The sequence below is a fragment of the Labeo rohita genome, chromosome 14 (assembly GCF_022985175.1).
Source record: "Labeo rohita strain BAU-BD-2019 chromosome 14, IGBB_LRoh.1.0, whole genome shotgun sequence".
Classification (NCBI taxonomy): domain Eukaryota; kingdom Metazoa; phylum Chordata; class Actinopteri; order Cypriniformes; family Cyprinidae; genus Labeo; species Labeo rohita.
Genome location: NC_066882.1, coordinates 25,868,280 through 25,888,696, shown reverse-complemented (window position 1 = coordinate 25,888,696; position 20,417 = coordinate 25,868,280). Strand labels below are relative to the sequence as shown.

The following is a 20,417-nucleotide window of genomic DNA, read 5'->3' as shown; positions in this document are numbered from 1 at the left end:
TTTTTAATGACTGACGGTGGTGTATTTTCAAGTGTTTTAAGCCACTTGGTGTCGGTGTTGCTCCAGCATTTGTCAAGAATATTGAGTCCTGCCCCTGATGATGACGCGAATAGGGCTGTATTGTTTTTTTACCCCACACACTGGAAAGCCTCGGGATGCATGGACAATTCGCTGCCCTGACGGTACCCAAAAAGACCGATTTCACGTTTAGTTATTTTCTCATTATGCACTTGCTATAAATATTCTTGTGTGGCCTCTAATAATCCCGGATATATACATTTGATGCAAGAGAAGCGGTTTGATAATCGCTCGTGATGGAAGCCGGAGGACAAAGGCGCAGATTGGAGTACTGCTGGATTGCTTTGTGTATTTCTTTTCTTCTTGGCATTGGACAGCAAGTTTCAGCTCAGATAAGATATTCAATTCCAGAAGAAGTGAAAGAAGGAACCGCTTTAGGAAATATTGCAAAGGATTTGGGTCTTGAAGTAAGTAGCTTGGTGGACAGGCAGTTTCGAATCGTTTCTGGATCTAAGGAGGAGCTTTTTCAGATAAATCAGGAGAATGGCGTTTTGTACGTTCATAAGAAAATCGACAGAGAGTCTTTGTGTGCTGGCAGCGGAGTTTGCATGGTAAATTTAAAAACCGTTATTGAAAATCCTTTAGAGATACATTATGTAGAAGTAGAAATATCAGATATAAACGATCATTCTCCTAGCTTTCCTGAAAAAGAGCAGCGTTTTAAAATTTATGAAAATACTCTGCCTGGCGCTGATTATCAGTTACAGGCTGCCAGAGATCCAGATTCTGGGACAAATTCTGTCCGGTCCTATAAATTAAGTCCTAATGATCATTTTGAAATTCGAGTTAGAGAGAGTGATGAGGATAAAAAGCCTTTTTTAGTTTTGAAGAAGGCTGTTGATAGGGAGATTGCAACGACATACAAGCTGCTTTTAACAGCAGCTGATGGAGGGAATCCTCCGAGATCTGGCACTCTTAACATTAATATTACTGTTCTAGATATAAATGATAATAGCCCTGTATTTAGTCGAGAGACATATTCTGTAACATTACAGGAAAACTCTGTTATTGGCACTGTGGTTGTTCGAGTAAATGCAACTGATATAGATGAGGGCACAAACAGTGAAATCGAATACAGCTTTGCAACGTTAAATAGCAAAGTGCATGAGGTTTTTGAACTTGATCAGGTCACAGGTGAAATTCATGTAAAGGGGGAAGTGGATTTTGAAGATACAGAAGTTTATAAACTCGATATTCAGGCCTCAGATAAGGGGCATCCACCACTGTCTGCAAACTGTAGAGTTGTTATTAAGATTATTGATGTGAATGACAACAGGCCAGAGATTGAGATTACATCACTTTCTAAGAACATCCCTGAAGATTCTAAACCTGGAACGGTCATTTCTCTCATCAGTGTGACTGATAAAGACGCTGGGATCAACGGTAAAGTGATTTGTCAGTTAAACAAAAATATTCCCTTTGAGCTAAAGCCTTCTTTCAAAGACAATATGTACTCTTTAGTAACAAAAGATCGGTTAGATAGAGAAACGAATTCACATTATGAAATTACAATAACTGCATCAGATTTAGGACAGCCGTCTTTGACTGCATCGACCACTCTAAGCGTTCAGATTTCTGATGTGAATGATAATGCTCCGGAATTTTTAATAAATCCTCTAGATCTGTACTTAATGGAAAATAATGCTGCCGGTTCCTCCATAATTTCAGTAAGCGCCTCTGATAGAGACACCTCTGAAAATGCCGTGATATCTTATCACATAATTAGGGGAGATGGAACACCGAATGACTTGTCATCTTTTTTGAACATAAATTCCGAGACGGGTGTTATTTATTCGCTAAAGAGCTTTGACTTTGAAACTGCTAAAACGTTCCAGTTCCACGTTCTCGCTACAGACTCTGGAACTCCGTCTCTCAGCAGTAACGTGACAGTGAATGTGTTTATTCTGGATCAGAACGACAACGTTCCAGTGATCTTATATCCAGTCAGCGCTAACGGTTCTGCTGAGGGTGTGGAAGAGATTCCCCGTAATGTGAACGCAGGTCATTTGGTGACCAAAGTCAGAGCCTATGACGCAGATATAGGATACAATGGCTGGTTATTATTTTCACTGCAGGAAGTTAGTGACCACAGTCTCTTTGGTTTGGACCGCTATACAGGACAGATAAGGACCCTTCGCTCATTCACAGAAACAGACGAGGCCCAGCATAAACTGCTCATACTGGTCAAAGACAATGGGAACGTTTCACTCTCAGCAACAGCGACTGTGATTGTCAAAGTTGTGGAGCCCAAAGAGGCTTTTGCAGCTTCTGATGTGAAAAACGCAGTAAAGGATGAGGAGGAAAACAACGTGACATTTTATTTGATCATCACTTTGGGCTCGGTTTCAGTGCTTTTTGTCATCAGCATCATCGTACTTATTGTAATGCAGTGCTCTAAATCAACCGACTATACATCTAAGTATTTACAGGATACGAATTACGACGGGACTCTGTGTCACAGCATCCAGTACAGATCTGGAGACAAACGGTACATGTTAGTTGGACCCAGAATGAGTATCGGCTCTACTATAGTCCCAGGCAGTAATGGAAATACTTTAGTGATACCAGATCGCAGGAGGAGAGATTCTGGAGAGGTAAGAATAACATATTAATTCTAATTAGGCTACAGTTACCGTTTTGCTTTGATATTGTTCTACCTTATAGTTTTAATTTATGCAAAATGTTATGCCTTTAAGTATTTATGATTTTACAGGATAAAATGTTGTTCAGTAGCATACTTTGTTTGACAACTTTTATTGTCTGACCGTTTTGTAAGTTAAGGCAGTTTGCAGGGAGCTGTTCATTGCGTTGGTGCTGAAATTTCATTCTTTTTCTTTTTTCTTTTTTTTCTTTTTTCTTTTTAAGTGAGTGGTCAAAATTTCGGCTACTGACATTTAAACTTAAGTGTAATAGATTCCTATTTTTTTTTTTTTTTTTTTTTTTTTGTTTATTTCATACTGTTTATTTTAGCTAATTTTTATGGGCATTTTTAACCAATCACACATTTTTTTTTTGTATTCTCTATATAAGTACTTTAAATGTATTTATGTCCATGATCTGTTGAAATTGCTATATTTTTCAGTTATTGTGACATTCCATTTTATAATGGCATGTTCATTTTTAGTAATTGGTTCGACAGGGGATGCAACACTTTACTGTGTAAAACGGAATAGAGTTGCTAAATCCTTTAGAATTATTCATAATATTTAAGAGATTAGTTGTTTGAAATGAACAGTAGACCGCTCGGTGTCAGTATTGCACTATGTTATAATGAGGAGATTATGCCCTTCCCTAGATGGTGATATGGTGCGCTACAATGCTTTCAGTTCAGTTTAACTGTGACAGCAGCTGAAAATATATCGTGCTGGTGGGTTGAAGATGCTGTGTGAGAAGATAATTTGATGACTTCCTGATTTCTAGTACTGCACGCTTTATCCTGTTGAGAATAATCACGGATAGTACATGTCTGGTTCTGGAATACTTTTGTTTTAACGATGGATAAGGATGGACAAAGGCGCAGATGGGGATACTGGTGGATTGCTTTGTGTTTTCTTCTCTGCTTCGGACAGCCTGTTTCAGCTCAGATAAGATATACTGTTCCAGAGGAGATGAAAGAGGGATCTGTTGTGGGAAATATTGCTAAAGATCTGGGTCTTGATATCAGTTCATTGGTCGACAGACGATTCCGTATCGTTTCTGGATCTAAGGACAGCTTTTTCCAGGTAAATCAGAACAATGGCATGTTGTATATTGTTAAAAGCATAGACAGAGAGGAGCTTTGTGACGGAAATGGTGCATGCCTAGTAAATCTAAAAACAGCGGTCGAAAATCCTTTAGAAATTCACTATGTTGCAGTAGAAATAACAGACATAAATGACAACCATCCTAGTTTTTCTGAACAGAATCAACATTTCGAGATTGCAGAACACACCCCTATAGGAACGAGCTTTCAGCTGCACGCAGCACGAGACCAGGATGCCTCACCATATTCTGTTCGTTTGTATAAATTGAGTCAGGATGAAAATTTCGAGATTGACATAAAAAACAGCGATGAGGAAAAAATCCCCTTTTTAGTGAAAAAACCACTCGATCGTGAACATAAATCAGAACACCTGCTAATTTTGACAGCCATCGATGGTGGAAATCCTCCAAAATCAGGTAACCTTAACATTACTGTAACCGTATTGGATATTAATGACAATCGCCCGGTGTTCAGTCAAGACACATATTCTGTCAGTTTACAGGAAAATTCCCCAGTTGGAACGACTGTGATTAAAATAAAGGCAACTGACAGCGATGAGGGCTCAAACAGTGAAATTGAGTATTCGCTTGGCAAAACTTTAAAGCGCAAAGTTTATGACATATTTCAATTGGATCGCGTTACAGGCGAAATAAAGGTTAAAGGCGAGGTAGACTTTGAGGACACAGACGTTTATAAACTTGATCGTTGAAGCTTCAGATAAAGGTCAGCCTCCCTTGGATACTTCAAGGTCGAGTTATTATAAAAATACAAGATATAAACGATAATAAGCCTGAAATGGAGTTGACATCGTTATCTAATGTTGTTGCTGAAGACTCTAAACCAGGTACAGTAATTGCTTTGATTAGTGTCTCAGATAAAGACTCTGGTCTTAATGGAAAAGTTGTATGTAGTTTATCAGAGAATGTTCCTTTCGAGTTGAAACCCTCTTTTCAAGATAATATGTACTCTCTGGTGACAAAGGGACGTTTGGATCGTGAACTTGTGCCCCATTATGACATTACAGTTACAGCAACAGATTTAGGTCAGCCGCCCTTATCATCCATCAAAACTTTGAGCATCCAAGTAGCAGATGTGAATGACAACCAACCTGAATTTTCTAGTAGCATCCTTGAGCTTTACATATTTGAAAATAATGTTCCTGGAGGCTCAATATTCTCTGTGACAGCATTTGATAAAGACGTGAATGAAAATGCGTTGATATCGTATCAGATAAATAGAGGTGGAGGGACACAGAACGACATAACGTCATTCTTGAATATAAATTCAGAAACCGGAGTTATTCATTCGCTTAAAAGTTTTGATTTCGAAGCAATTAAAACGTTCCAGTTCCAAGTCGTTGCTACAGACTCTGGAACTCCATCTTTGAGCAGTAACGTGACAGTGAACGTGTTCATCCTGGATCAGAACGACAACATTCCCGTGATCTTATATCCAGTCAGCGCTAACGGTTCTGCTGAGGGTGTGGAAGAGATTCCCCGTAATGTGAACGCAGGTCATTTGGTGACTAAAGTCAGAGCCTATGACGCAGATATAGGATACAACGGCTGGTTATTATTTTCACTGCAGGAAGTTAGTGACCACAGTCTCTTTGGTTTGGACCGCTATACAGGACAGATAAGAACTCTTCGCTCATTCACAGAAACAGATGAGGCCCAGCATAAACTGCTCATACTGGTCAAAGACAATGGGAACGTTTCACTCTCAGCAACAGCGACTGTGATTGTCAAAGTTGTGGAGCCCAAAGAGGCTTTTGCAGCTTCTGATGTGAAAAACGCAGTAAAAGAGGAGGAGGAAAACAACGTGACATTTTATTTGATCATCACTTTGGGCTCGGTTTCAGTGCTTTTTGTCATCAGCATCATCGTGTTGATTGTAATGCAGTGCTCTAAATCGTCAGACTATTCGTCCAAGTATTTACAGGATACAAATTACGACGGGACTCTGTGTCACAGCATCCAGTACAGATCTGGAGACAAACGGTACATGTTAGTTGGACCCAGAATGAGTATCGGCTCTACTATAGTCCCTGGCAGTAATGGAAATACTCTAGTAATACCAGATCGCAGGAGGAGAGATTCTGGAGAGGTGTGCTGATTTTTTTCCCTTTTTTATTTGTTTGCTTTATATTGTTTTCTGCATTGCTGCAGCATTTATCTATGTAGACGTGTTGTGTTATTCTCATATTTGGTGCATTTTGATGTGTAGCTACTGAGCAATCGAATGCAATGCACTACAGCTGTAAGATCGCGAGGTGTCAGTGTAATCCTAGAGTACGGCTAGTGACGTCAAACACTGTTATTCCTCCTCTTTGCATTTAACGCGTGTCTTTCCTGCTGGTCGGTGGATTTGTCATTTCTTGCTTTGGCGATTAAGCAATTTTTTTTTTCTACAGCAAATGTCAACTTTTAGATGTAAAAGAAATGCTTAATCTAGTCGAGCGAGTAATATAGAGGAATTATAGTAGAACCTGCCTGTGTTATCGGCAAAATGGAACAAAGAAGATACGCTCAGTGGCTAAAGGAGCACGGGAAACTCACTCTAATGGCTGCATTGCTTGCGTTTGCTGTGATGACAAGAGCTCAAATTCAGTACTCCATCTCAGAGGAGCAGAAGGAAGGAGCTGCTGTGGGAAATATCGCGAAGGATTTGGGTATAGATCACAGAACCTTAAAAGAGCGAGGATTTCGCATCGTATCGACCTCAGGCGAGTCCATGTTCAGTGTGAATCAGAATGACGGCGTCTTGTATGTGAACGGTAAGATAGACAGAGAGAAGGTCTGCGAGAGAAGCACTCCGTGTTTAATTAATCTGAAAATAGCTCTAGAAAACCCACTTGAAATCCACTATGTAACTGTTGAGATTTTGGATGTAAACGACCACGCTCCGATTTTTCCAGCCAGCGAAATGCATTTAGAGATTGGAGAATCTGCCCTACCCGGTGCGCGATTTCAACTTGAGTCTGCTCGCGATTCTGATAGTGGTAGTAATTCTTTGCATCACTACAAACTCAGTCACAATGATAATTTCCGTCTTGAAGTCAAAGATCGTGGAGAAGATGGCAAAATTCCAATCCTAATTTTGCAAAAGCCTTTAGATCGAGAGCTAACGCGAACCATTAACTTACAGTTAACAGCTGTTGATGGAGGAAAGCCTGCCAAATCAGGGACAATGGATATAACCATCGAAGTGATAGATATAAATGACAATGTGCCCGTTTTTACCAAAGATGTTTATTCGGTCATGCTGAATGAAAATGCACCTCTAGGTACAACTGTGATACAGGTCAACGCCACAGATTTGGATGAAGGCCCCAATGGTGAGATAGTTTATTCATTTGGTAAAAGTGTTAATAGTAAAGCAAGAAAGCTGTTTGAAATTAACACCATCACTGGTGAGATAACTGTTAAGGGGCTATTAGATTATGAGGACAAAGACAGCTATGAGATTGATATAGAAGCATCTGACAAGGGACTAGTTCCAATGATTACTGATAAGAGCGTGACCATAAAGATAGTTGATGTAAATGATAATACTCCAGAAATAGAGGTCACATCATTTTCCAACTCCATTCCAGAGGATTCTAGACCTGGTACTACAGTAGCTTTGATTAGTGTCTCTGACTTGGACTCTGGACTCAATGGCAAAGTCACTTGTTCTTTAGAAGATGACATGCCTTTCAAACTAATACCATCTTCACAGCATAGCACATATTCATTAGTTACCACGTCACCCTTAGACAGGGAAACAAAATTTCAGTATGACATCACATTAGCTGCAAAAGATATGGGACAGCCATCATTGTCTTCTGTTAAGACTATAACTGTTCTGATATCAGATGTAAATGACAATAGTCCAGAATTCTCATTTTCTCCATATGCATTTTATGTGATGGAAAACAATGTCCCAGGCAAATTTTTATTTTCTGTGTCTGCTACTGACAAAGACTCTAATGAAAATGCTATAGTTAGCTATCACATATGGAGAGAAAGCAGTGAGGAAAACAAATATACATCCTTCATTAATATTAACTCTGAAAATGGGGAGATTTATGCACTAAAGAGCTTTGACTTTGAAACCGTTAAAACATTTCAATTCCAAGTTGTTGCTACAGACTCCGGAACTCCATCTCTGAGCAGTAACGTGACAGTGAATGTGTTTATTCTGGATCAGAACGACAATGTTCCAGTGATCTTATATCCAGTCAGCGCTAACGGTTCTGCTGAGGGTGTGGAAGAGATTCCCCGTAATGTGAACGCAGGTCATTTGGTGACTAAAGTCAGAGCCTATGACGCAGATATAGGATACAACGGCTGGTTATTATTTTCACTGCAAGAAGTTAGTGACCACAGTCTCTTTGGTTTGGACCGCTATACAGGACAGATAAGAACTCTTCGCTCATTCACAGAAACAGACGAGGCCCAGCATAAACTGCTCATACTGGTCAAAGACAATGGAAACATTTCACTCTCAGCAACAGCGACTGTGATTGTCAAAGTTGTGGAGCCCAAAGAGGCTTTTGCAGCTTCTGATGTGAAAAGTGCAGTAAAAGATGAGGAGGAAAACAATGTGACATTTTATTTGATCATCACTTTGGGCTCGGTTTCGGTGCTTTTTGTCGTCAGCATCATTGTGTTGATTGTAATGCAGTGCTCTAAATCAACAGACTATTCGTCCAAGTATTTACAGGATACAAATTACGATGGGACTCTGTGTCACAGCATCCAGTACAGATCTGGAGACAAACGGTACATGTTAGTTGGACCCAGAATGAGTATCGGCTCTACTATAGTCCCTGGCAGTAATGGAAATACTCTAGTGATCCCAGATCGCAGGAGGAGAGATTCTGGAGAGGTAAGTAAATGACTTTTGCACCTGTGTATTAGTTGTAGGAAACAATCTTAAGGCAGAAATTGGCTGCTGTCCGTGGTACTGAACCTGCTCGAGCTGTTTTTCAAATGGAACCCTGTTAGTGTCTCTCTTTTTTTTAGATTTAATTTTTTTATTATTATTATTTAGACATATGATTTACATTATCAAGGTCCATAAATACTAAATATCTAAACATATAGCCATTGAAGAAGGAAAGAAACAAATTTAGTATTAAGTATTAGCAATAGAGCAGTTTGTAATTCTGTTTTCCTGCATGTTGCACAGTTATAAAAGGCCTTTCATATCTTGCAGCTAGGTTTGAGCATCACTGATCAGCCATTAAACGTGGATCTTTTTTTGTTTCTGATTAAAGTTGCTGTGGTGGGTTGTGAATTAAGGGAAATGGTTTCTTAATTTACATATAATTTAGGCATGTTAGAAAAAATGCAACTCTGTTTCCATTTAATTTAGTGTGCAGTGCAGTCTTTTGTTTGCCAGGTCTGTCTGTGCCCGTATATGATCAGTACTTTAAGTTTTAGTTTATGGATTGTCCTGCATTTCAGTTTGCTTTAACCTTATGCTTCTATCCAGTGTTGATTGTGGATTTTTTTTTTTCTTTCTTTCCTTTTGTTTTAAAATTTAGATTTGGTTGATTTGGTCATGTTTTTATTGTAAAATCAATTGTAAAGCAAAAAGGACTTCTCTCTGGGGTCAGTTATTGGTAGCTCTGGGTTTGTGATGGATGCTCGGTGTATTACTACTATCTGGGTGGACTGGAATTTCAAGGCTTTTTTTATTTAATTAATTGTTCGTATTCTAGAGTTTTGCATTGGCATTATTATTATTATTAATTTATTTTCAGTCTTTTAATGTGTTTGTCCTATTTAGTTAACTGTTGGTTTATGAACAGACCCCAATTTGCTTGTCCATAGAGTGTAATGGCTTTTGTAATTATTTTTTAAAATAATAAATAGCTCTTTGTTTACAGTCTTGTTTAAGTTTTCTGTGTTGCTGATGTTTATTCTATTGTATGTGTGTTTCTGTGCTTGTTCTAAAAGCATATTGTCTGGTTTAAAGTTATGAGGCTGGTCTTGACAGCTTGGTATTTTTCAGTCTTTTCTCTTTCCCTGTTTCCCTTTCACTCAGTCTTTTTCATAACACATTATGTTCGGTCTAATGGGAGAATATTGAATATTTAATCATAGCTTAAATCACAATTTGTGTGGATGGTTTTGAAGTCTACTGATAAAACTACATGCATTTGGCACCAGTGAAAAAAAGTTTTGGACGCTGCAATGCAACTGAAGGTTTAGATCGCGAGATGTCAGTGTAAACCTAGAAAAACACTCGTGACGTCAGACGTTTGTTCATGGGGTTTTTGTCCCGCCTTCTCAGTTTATTCGAGTGGTTTCTCATGTTCAGCACCCATGCTCTAAGATTTGGCATTATTGAGTACAGCGTCTTCGTATTGTCTGACTGGTTTTCAGCGAAAACGTGATCAACGATGGAACTATACAACATATATTTGTAGACTGATGTAAAATTGCGTTGGAACGGGTTGTTTTAATATCAGAAAAATGGAACAAAGAAAACGCTCTCATCAGCTGGAGCTGAATGCGAAACTGGCTTTCATTGCTGTATCGTTGTTGTTTGGGAGAGCAGTTTGGGCACAGATACGGTACTCGATTTCGGAGGAGCAGAAGGACGGAGCTGCAGTGGGAAATATCGCTAAGGATTTAGGTATTGATCACAGAATACTAAAAGAGCGAGGATTTCGGATCGTCTCGACCTCAGGCGAGTCAATGTTCATTGTCAATCAGAATGACGGTGTCTTGTATGTGAACGGTAAAATAGATAGAGAGGAGGTGTGCGAGAGAAGCACTCCTTGTTTAATTAATCTGAAAATTGCTCTAGAAAACCCACTAGAAATTCACTATGTCACTGTAGAGATATTAGATGTAAACGATCACAGTCCACGGTTTCCCGAGATTGAAAAGCGGCTGGAAATTGGGGAATCTGTTCTTCCAGGAGCTCGATATCCGCTACAGGCAGCGCGTGATCCGGACAGTGGAAGTAATTCGGTTCAGACCTACAAACTTAGCCACAACAACCATTTTCGTCTTGAAGTTAAAGACCGTGAAGATGGTAAAATTCCTATTCTGATTTTACACAAACCACTTGACAGAGAAATGACGAAAAACATAAAATTAGTGTTAACTGCTTTAGATGGGGGGAGACCTCCTAAGTCTGGCTCAACAGAAATATTGATTGATGTGCTGGATATAAACGATAATGTGCCTATATTTACGAAAGAATCTTACACTGTTGTATTGAATGAAAACGCACCCGTGGGCACAACAGTTGTACAGGTTAATGCCACTGATTTGGACGAGGGTCAAAATGGACAAGTAGTTTATGCTTTAGGAAATAATGTTAATGATAAGTTACGTGAACTTTTTCAAGTTAATTCAGTCACTGGAGAAATTATTGTGACTGGTCTTTTAGATTTTGAGGTCAAAGATATATATGAAATTGACATTCAGGCATCGGACAAAGGAATTGTTCCTCTTGCCACAGATAAAACTGTGATAATAAAAATCGTCGATGTAAATGATAATGCACCGGAAATGGAAGTGACATCATTTTCAAGCGCCATTCCAGAGGATTCCAGACCTGGTACTACAGTGGCTTTGATAAGCGTCACCGATTTAGACTCTGGACTCAATGGAAAAATCTCCTGTTCAGTATCCGATGACATACCTTTTAAATTAATGCCGTCATCACAAGATAATATTTATTCTTTAGTTACTTCTGGATTACTTGACAGAGAAACACAATTTCAGTATGACATCACGTTAAGTGCAAAAGATATGGGACAGCCATCACTGTCTTCTGTTAAAACTATAACTGTTCTGATATCAGATATAAATGACAATAATCCAGAATTCTTATTTTCCCCGTATGCATTTTATGTGATGGAAAATAATGTCCCAGGAACATTTTTATTTTCTGTGTCTGCTTCTGACAAAGACTCAAAAGAAAATGCTATAATCAGCTATCATATATCAAGAGAAAATAGCGAGGAAAACAAATATACATCTTTCATTAATATTAACTCTGAAAATGGGGAGATCTATGCGCTAAAAAGCTTTGACTTTGAAACCGTTAAAACATTCCAGTTCCAAGTCGTTGCTACAGACTCTGGAACTCCATCTCTGAGCAGTAACGTGACAGTGAACGTGTTCATTCTGGATCAGAACGACAACGTTCCAGTCATCTTATATCCAGTCAGCGCTAACGGTTCTGCTGAGGGTGTGGAAGAGATTCCCCGTAATGTGAACGCAGGTCATTTGGTGACTAAAGTCAGAGCCTATGACGCAGATATAGGATACAACGGCTGGTTATTATTTTCACTGCAGGAAGTTAGTGACCACAGTCTCTTTGGTTTGGACCGCTATACAGGACAGATAAGGACCCTTCGCTCATTCACAGAAACAGACGAGGCCCAGCATAAACTGCTCATACTGGTCAAAGACAATGGGAACATTTCACTCTCAGCAACAGCGACTGTGATTGTCAAAGTTGTGGAGCCCAAAGAGGCTTTTGCAGCTTCTGATGTGAAAAATGCAGTAAAAGACGAGGAGGAAAACAACGTAACATTTTATTTGATCATCACTTTGGGCTCGGTTTCAGTGCTTTTTGTCATCAGCATCATCGTGTTGATTGTAATGCAGTGCTCTAAATCGACAGACTATTCGTCCAAGTATTTACAGGATACAAATTACGACGGGACTCTGTGTCACAGCATCCAGTACAGATCTGGAGACAAACGGTACATGTTAGTTGGACCCAGAATGAGTATCGGCTCTACAATAGTCCCAGGCAGCAATGGAAATACTCTAGTAATACCAGATCGCAGGAGGAGAGATTCTGGAGAGGTAAGAAAAGGACTAGCGTTATGCTATATTGCATTAATGGCCGGAATTGTTCATTTATTTGTAATACGTTTTAGTACTTTTATTTTATTTTATGTGTTATAGCCACGCATGCATGTGAATTCTATATTATTATTTTTGCGGTGCCCTAATGACTGAATAAATTGTAAATGTAACCGTGAGAGCGAGAGTCGCTGTCCTTGGTGCTGAATACGTCATGCAACTTTCTGTTTAGCAAATTTGTCTCATTCTTTCTATTTCTGTGTATATTTTAGGTGTATTATACGAGTTTCAATAACTTAAAAAATGGTTAATTTATGTCATTATGATTTCGTAGATTATAATAAATAGCAATGCAATGAAAGAGCGCCAGGTGTCAGTGTAAATCTGAAGTGAAACTCCAAACGTCGGAGTACCTCCCTGTTTTTTCGTCATCACTTAGGTGATGACGAAAAAACGTATGTGATCATCACGTATGTGATCTTTTTATTGTCAGCGGCGTGGCTTGCTCAGTGCTTTGTCCTTTGTTTTTGTTGTTCTTAATATCCATCGAGGATTAAGGAATCTGTCATGTGGTCATTGGACTAATATTTGGACAGTCATTGTGAAATTGCTGTGGAACTAATACGTTGCAAAAATGGGACAAAGAAGACGTGATCTGTGGCCTGAACGGCTTGTGAAAATCATCTTCATTGTTGTATGGCTTGTTTTTGGCAGAACAGTTTTGGCACAAATACGCTACTCGATTTCTGAAGAGCAAAAGGACGGAGCTGCTGTGGGAAACGTTGCAAAGGATTTAGGTATTGATCACAGAACCTTGAAGGAGCGAGGATTTCGTATCGTCTCGGCTTCAGGCGAGTCACTGTTCAGTGTAAATCAGAATGACGGCGTCTTGTATGTGAATGGTAAATTAGATAGAGAGGAGGTTTGCGAAAGAAGCACCCCGTGTTTAATAAATCTAAAAATCGCTTTAGAAAATCCTCTCGAAATTCATTACGTGACTGTTGATGTAATAGACGTGAATGACCACGCTCCGAGATTCCCAGAGCAGGAAAAACATTTAGAAATTGGCGAATCGGTGCTTCCCGGTGCGCGATTCCAGCTTCAGGCAGCTCGCGATCCAGACAGCGCCGGTAATGCAGTTCAGACTTACAAGCTAAGCCACACCGATTATTTCCGTATTGAAATTATAGATCGTGATGAAGACGGCAAAGTTCCCGTGCTGATTTTACAAAAGCCGCTCGATCGAGAGGTTACAAAAAGTATGAAACTGCAGTTAACAGCTTTAGATGGAGGCAGACCACCCAAGTCTGGAAGTATGGAGATATCAATAGATGTGTTAGATATAAACGATAATGCACCTGTTTTTACTAAAGATATTTACACTGTAATGCTGAATGAAAACGCACCTGTAGGCACAACAATTTTAAGGGTGAACGCGACTGATCCGGACGAAGGTCAGAACGGAGTAGTTGTTTATTCATTCGGACATAATGTCAATTACAAGTTGCGTAAACTTTTTGATGTCAATGCAATCACAGGAGAAATTATCGTGACAGGTCTTTTGGATTTTGAGATCAAAGACAAATATCAGATTGACATTCAAGCATCAGACAAAGGAACTGTTCCTCTAACAGCAGATAAAAGTATAACTATAAAAATTGCTGATGTAAATGACAATGCACCTCAGATAGAAGTGACATCATTTTCAAGTGCCATTCCTGAAGACTCTAAACCTGGCACAACAGTAGCTTTAATAAGCGTCTCTGATTTAGATTCTGAAACAAATGGAAAAGTCACTTGTTCATTACCTGAGCACATACCTTTTAAACTAATGCCATCATCACAAGAAAATACATACTCATTAGTGACAACATCATCTCTTGACAGAGAGACAATTTCTCGTTATGACATCACATTAGAAGCCAAAGATGCTGGTCAGCCACCACTGTCTTCTGTTAAATCTATAACTGTCCAGGTATTAGATGTTAATGACAATATTCCAGAGTTTTCTTTTCCCCCCTATGCATTTTATGTGATGGAGAATAATGCTCCAGGTAAATCTTTATTTTCTGTGTCTGCTTCTGACAGAGATACAGGTGAAAACAGTGTAATCAGCTATCAAATATGGAGAGATGGTGTAGAAAACAAATATACATCTTTCATTAATATTAACTCTGAAAATGGGGAGATTTATGCACTAAAGAGCTTTGATTTTGAAACTGTTAAAATGTTCCAGTTCCAAGTTGTTGCTACAGACTCTGGAACTCCATCTCTGAGCAGTAACAAGACAGTGAACGTGTTCATTCTGGATCAGAACGACAATGTTCCAGTGATCTTATATCCAGTCAGCGCTAACGGTTCTGCTGAGGGTGTGGAAGAGATTTCCCGTAATGTGAACGCAGGTCATTTGGTGACTAAAGTCAGAGCCTATGACGCAGATATAGGATACAACGGCTGGTTATTATTTTCACTGCAGGAAGTTAGTGACCACAGTCTCTTTGGTTTGGACCGCTATACAGGACAGATAAGAACCCTTCGCTCATTCACAGAAACAGACGAGGCCCAGCATAAACTGCTCATACTGGTCAAAGACAATGGGAACATTTCACTCTCAGCAACAGCGACTGTGATTGTCAAAATTGTGGAGCCCAAAGAGGCTTTTGCAGCTTCTGATGTGAAAAATGCAGTAAAAGACGAGGAGGAAAACGACGTGACCTTTTATTTGATCATCACTTTGGGCTCGGTTTCAGTGCTTTTTGTCATCAGCATTATCGTGTTGATTGTAATGCAGTGCTCTAAATCGACAGACTATTCATCCAAGTATTTACAGGATACAAATTACGACGGGACTCTGTGTCACAGCATCCAGTACAGATCTGGAGACAAACGGTATATGCTAGTTGGACCCAGAATGAGTATCGGTTCTACTATAGCACCAGGCAGTAATAGGAACACTCTAGTGATACCAGATCGCAGGAGGAGAGATTCTGGAGAGGTAAGAATATTTAAGATTTGATATATTTTCATTTTTATATGTATTTTTATGCCCATTACCATTTAGATATAGATTGTGGTGAAAGAGTTGCATCAAACTCTTGGACATGCATTACTGGAGCTGGGCAGTGGATTTCTGTGGATCCCAGGATGGGACTGAATTGGAAGAGTATAAGTTCAAATGTTCCTAAATGAAGGACATACTTGCTAGTGTTTAATGTTCCGATTTAGAAGATTTTCTGTTGTTGGCATTTTCATGGTTACTATTGTGCTGAAGAGTGGATCTCGTACTTAGATTGTGGGCCACTACATGAAGAGCATGGTGTTGCTTTACTACTACTAAGCAAACCTACTGAATTAGAGGTGGTTAGGACTGTTGTCTCATAGCAAGAAGGTCCCTGGTTTGAGCCCTGGCAGGGACAGGAGGCCTTTCTGTGTGAAGTTTGCATGTTTTCCCTGTGTTCACGTGGGTTTACGTCGGGTACTCCGGGTTCCTCCCACAGCCCAAAGACATGCAGGTTAGGTGAACTGAATATTCCAAACTGTCCCCTGACTTGTGTGTATAACAGACTTGTGTGTATGAAGTGACTTGTGTATGGATTATCTGATTCTCGCCATGAAAATAGCCGTAGATGCTGGAATGGCGTTAAGAAGGAAATAAACAAACAAACTGAATTAGAAAAGTCATGCATATGAAGCTGTATATGTGACGACAATGTTCAGAAGTATCAGTTTTCATTGTTTTAAAGCCATAATATATTATTCTGCAAGTAATTGTGTGAAAATTAGGCTTTTTTAATCAGAACACTGTGTGTAAACATACTTTGTGTGAAAAGTAATAAAAGTTGTAGGAGTTTTACTGCCTCTAATGTTCATTTTAACTGGAAACTGCAGCGATTCGTACATATAGGTTTTTTTTTTTTTTTTTTCAGTTTTGCAGAAATGTATATAGAAGCACGTATTTCTAATGAACCAATGTTGCGAATTCAATATTAATATTAGAATTTTTGCTGTGCCCTAATGACTCATTAAATTGTAAATGTAACCATGAGAGTGAGAGTCACTGTCCTTGGTGCTGAACACAGGATGAAGCTTTCTGTTCTACAAAGCTGTCTCATTCTTTTTATTTCTGTGTATATTTTAGGTGTATTAGACAAGCTTCAAGAACGTTAAAAATTGTTACTTTATGTCATTATGAATTCGTAGATTATAATAAATAGCAATGCAATGAAAGAGCGCCAGGTGTCAGTGTAAATCTGAAGTTAAACTCCAAACGTCAGAGTACCTCCCTTTTTTTCGTCATCATTTAGATTTGTATGATCTCTTTTTCATCAGCGGCGTGACTTGCTCAGTGCTTTTGTCCTTTGTTTTTCTTCGTAATATCTATCGAGGATTAAGGAATCTGTCATGTGGTCACTGGACTAATATTTGGACAGTCATTGTGAAATTGCTGTGGAACCAATACGTTGCAAAAATGGGACAAAGAAGACGTGATCAGTGGCCTGAGCGGCATGTGAAAATCATCTTCATTGTTGTATGGGTTGTTTTTGGCAGAACGGCTTTGGCACAAATACGATACTCGATTTCTGAAGAGCAGAAGGACGGAGCTGCTGTGGGAAACGTTGCAAAGGATTTAGGTATTGATCACAGAACCTTAAAGGAGCGAGGATTTCGTATCGTCTCGGCTTCAGGCGAGTCACTGTTCAGTGTAAATCAGAATGACGGCGTCTTGTATGTGAATGGTAAATTAGATAGAGAGGAGGTTTGCGAAAGAAGCACCCCGTGTTTAATACATTTAAAAATCGCATTAGAAAATCCTCTCGAGATTCATTACGTGACTGTTGATGTAATAGACGTAAATGACCACGCTCCGAGATTCCCAGAGCAGGAAAAACATTTAGAAATAAGTGAAACGGTGCTTCCCGGTGCGCGATTTCAACTTCAGGCAGCTCGCGATCCAGACAGCGGCAGTAATTCAGTTCAAACGTACAAACTGAGCCACACCGATTATTTCCGTATTGAAATCATAGATCGAGATGAAGACGGCAAAGCCCCTGTGTTGATTTTACAAAAGCCGCTCGACCGAGAGGTTACAAAAAGTATGAAATTACAGTTGACTGCTTTAGATGGAGGCAGACCACCCAAGTCTGGAACTATGGATATTGTGATAGATGTATTAGATATAAACGATAACGCCCCTGTTTTCACTAAAGATTCTTACACTGTAATGCTGAATGAAAACGCACCTGTAGGCACAATAGTTTTAAGGGTGAACGCAACTGATCTGGATGAAGGTCAGAACGGGGAAGTCGTTTATTCATTAGGACATAACGTCAATTACAAGTTGCGTCAACTATTTGATGTCAATCCAATCACAGGAGAAATTATCGTGACAGGTCTTTTGGATTTTGAGATAAAAGATAAATATCAGATTGACATTCAGGCATCTGACAAAGGAATTGTTCCTCTAACAACAGATAAAATTATAACTATAAAAATTGCTGATATAAATGATAATCCCCCCTCAGATAGAAGTGACATCATTCTCAAGTGCCATTCCAGAAGATTCCAAACCTGGCACAACAGTGGCTTTAATAAGTGTCTCTGATTTAGACTCTGAAATGAATGGGAAAGTCATGTGTTCATTACCCCAGGACATACCTTTCAAATTAATGCCATCATCACAAGAAAATACATACTCATTAGTGACGACATCGTCTCTTGACAGAGAAACAATTTTTCGCTATGACATCACATTAGAAGCCAAAGATGCTGGTCAGCCACCACTGTCTACTGTTAAATCTATAACTGTCCAGGTATCAGATGTTAATGACAATGTTCCAGAGTTTTCTTTCTCCCCCTATGCCTTTTATGTGATGGAGAATAATGCTCCAGGCAAATCTGTATTTTCTGTGTCTGCTTCTGACAAAGATACAGGTGAAAACAGTGTAGTCAGCTACCAAATATGGAGGGATGGTGCAGAAAACAGATTTACATCTTTTATTAATATTAACTCTGAAAATGGGGAGATTTATGCACTAAAGAGCTTTGATTTTGAAATGGTTAAAACATTCCAGTTCCATGTGCTCGCTACAGACTCTGGAACTCCATCTCTGAGCAGTAACGTGACAGTGAACGTGTTCATTCTGGATCAGAACGACAACGTTCCAGTGATCTTATATCCAGTCAGCGCTAACGGTTCTGCTGAGGGTGTGGAAGAGATTCCCCGTAATGTGAACGCAGGTCATTTGGTGACTAAAGTCAGAGCCTATGACGCAGATATAGGATACAACGGCTGGTTATTATTTTCACTGCAGGAAGTTAGTGACCACAGTCTCTTTGGTTTGGACCGCTATACAGGACAGATAAGGACTCTTCGCTCATTCACAGAAACAGACGAGGCCCAGCATAAATTGCTCGTACTGGTCAAAGACAATGGGAACGTTTCACTCTCAGCAACAGCGACTGTGATTGTCAAAGTTGTGGAGCCCAAAGAGGCTTTTGCAGCTTCTGATGTGAAAAACGCAGTAAAAGATGAAGGAGGAAAACAACGTGACATTTTATTTGATCATCACTTTGGGCTCGGTTTCAGTGCTTTTTGTCATCAGCATCATCGTGTTGATTGTAATGCAGTGCTCTAAATCGACAGACTATTCATCCAAGTATTTACAGGATACAAATTACGACGGGACTCTGTGTCACAGCATCCAGTACAGATCTGGAGACAAACGGTACATGTTAGTTGGACCCAGAATGAGTATTGGCTCTACTATAGCACCAGGCAGTAATAGGAACACTCTAGTGATACCAGATCGCAGGAGGAGAGATTCTGGGGAGGTAAGAAACTTTAAGGTTTTATATATTTTAATTTTTTTTTTTTTTTTTTTTTTTTTTTTTTTTTTTAATGCTCATTATCATTTAGATAGATTGTGGCGAAAGAGTTGCATCAAACTATTTGACATGCATTACTAGAGCTTAGTAGTGGATTTCTGGGTCCCAGCATACTTTATATGGGAATGGATTGGAAGAGTATATGTTGAAATGTTACTAAGCCATAGGCATACTTGCTAGTATTCACAATAATATTTATATTTAGTAGAGTTTCTGTTGTTGGCATTTTTGTGGTTACTATTGTGCTGAAGAGTGGATCTCATAGTCAAAGTCAAAGTTTACGTAGCACTTTAATAAAACAGCAAGTGTTTACCAAAGTGCTGTACAGACATTAATAAAATACAACAATAATACTGTGCAAACAATATAAAAAATAGTGTGTCTTTTCTCCCACTGTGTTAAACGTCAAACTGTAAAAGTAAGACTTGGATTGTGGGTCGCTACATAAAGAGTATGGTGTTGCTTTACTAAATATGCAGTAGCTGTGCAAATGCCAGTGCAGTGTGTCTTTTCTTGTTTACTCTTCTTGTACATTACAATTTTTTCTTAAAAAAATAAAAGTTAAAAAAAAAATAATAATAATTATTTTTAAAATCATAAATGTTATATGTGAAAATGACCTGTGCTATTTTGTTGTCTTTTCACTGAATTATTGATGTATTTATTTTTTATTTTTTTGTTTGTTTGTTATACAATCCTAGTACTATAGCTTTTAAGGACTCATGTTCTGACAACTCCATGTCATACTTTTATGGCTTTAGAATGTGAATTAGAATTAAAATGTTTGATAATAAGCTTCAAACTCACATAATTGAGTGACAAATGATCCAGCTACTACCTGTTTATTTGTTATAAAGTGAACTAGTTTCTAATGTCATTGATTG

The 20,417-nt window shown here is 38.9% G+C and overlaps 2 protein-coding genes and 1 pseudogene across 9 annotated transcripts in view; all 3 read left to right on the top strand.

The window, feature by feature from the left end:
• Positions 1–20,417, top strand: part of LOC127175972 (protocadherin alpha-10-like) — a 56,642-nt gene that overhangs the window by 19,531 nt on the left and 16,694 nt on the right. For 2 of the 8 annotated variants that reach the window (XM_051127343.1, XM_051127339.1), the window contains exons 1-2: positions 6,173–8,099; positions 15,051–15,643. The exons of 3 other annotated variants lie outside the window; for them this stretch is intronic. In XM_051127343.1, coding sequence (XP_050983300.1) covers positions 6,329–8,099; positions 15,051–15,643 — 2,364 coding nt within the window. In that variant the 5' untranslated portion in view covers positions 6,173–6,328. Of the gene's footprint in view, positions 1–129; positions 2,673–6,172; positions 8,693–10,065; positions 12,649–15,050; positions 15,644–20,417 lie in introns of those variants that run through there. 3 more of the 8 variants (XM_051127346.1, XM_051127342.1, XM_051127344.1) reach the window with 3 other exon arrangements.
• Positions 3,573–5,935, top strand: LOC127176666 (protocadherin alpha-6-like; annotated as a pseudogene).
• LOC127175977 (protocadherin alpha-7-like) lies at positions 18,079–19,401 on the top strand. The gene has a single exon (XM_051127354.1). The coding sequence runs from the start codon at positions 18,153–18,155 to the stop codon at positions 19,281–19,283; it is 1,131 nt and encodes a 376-aa protein (XP_050983311.1). The 5' UTR covers positions 18,079–18,152; the 3' UTR covers positions 19,284–19,401.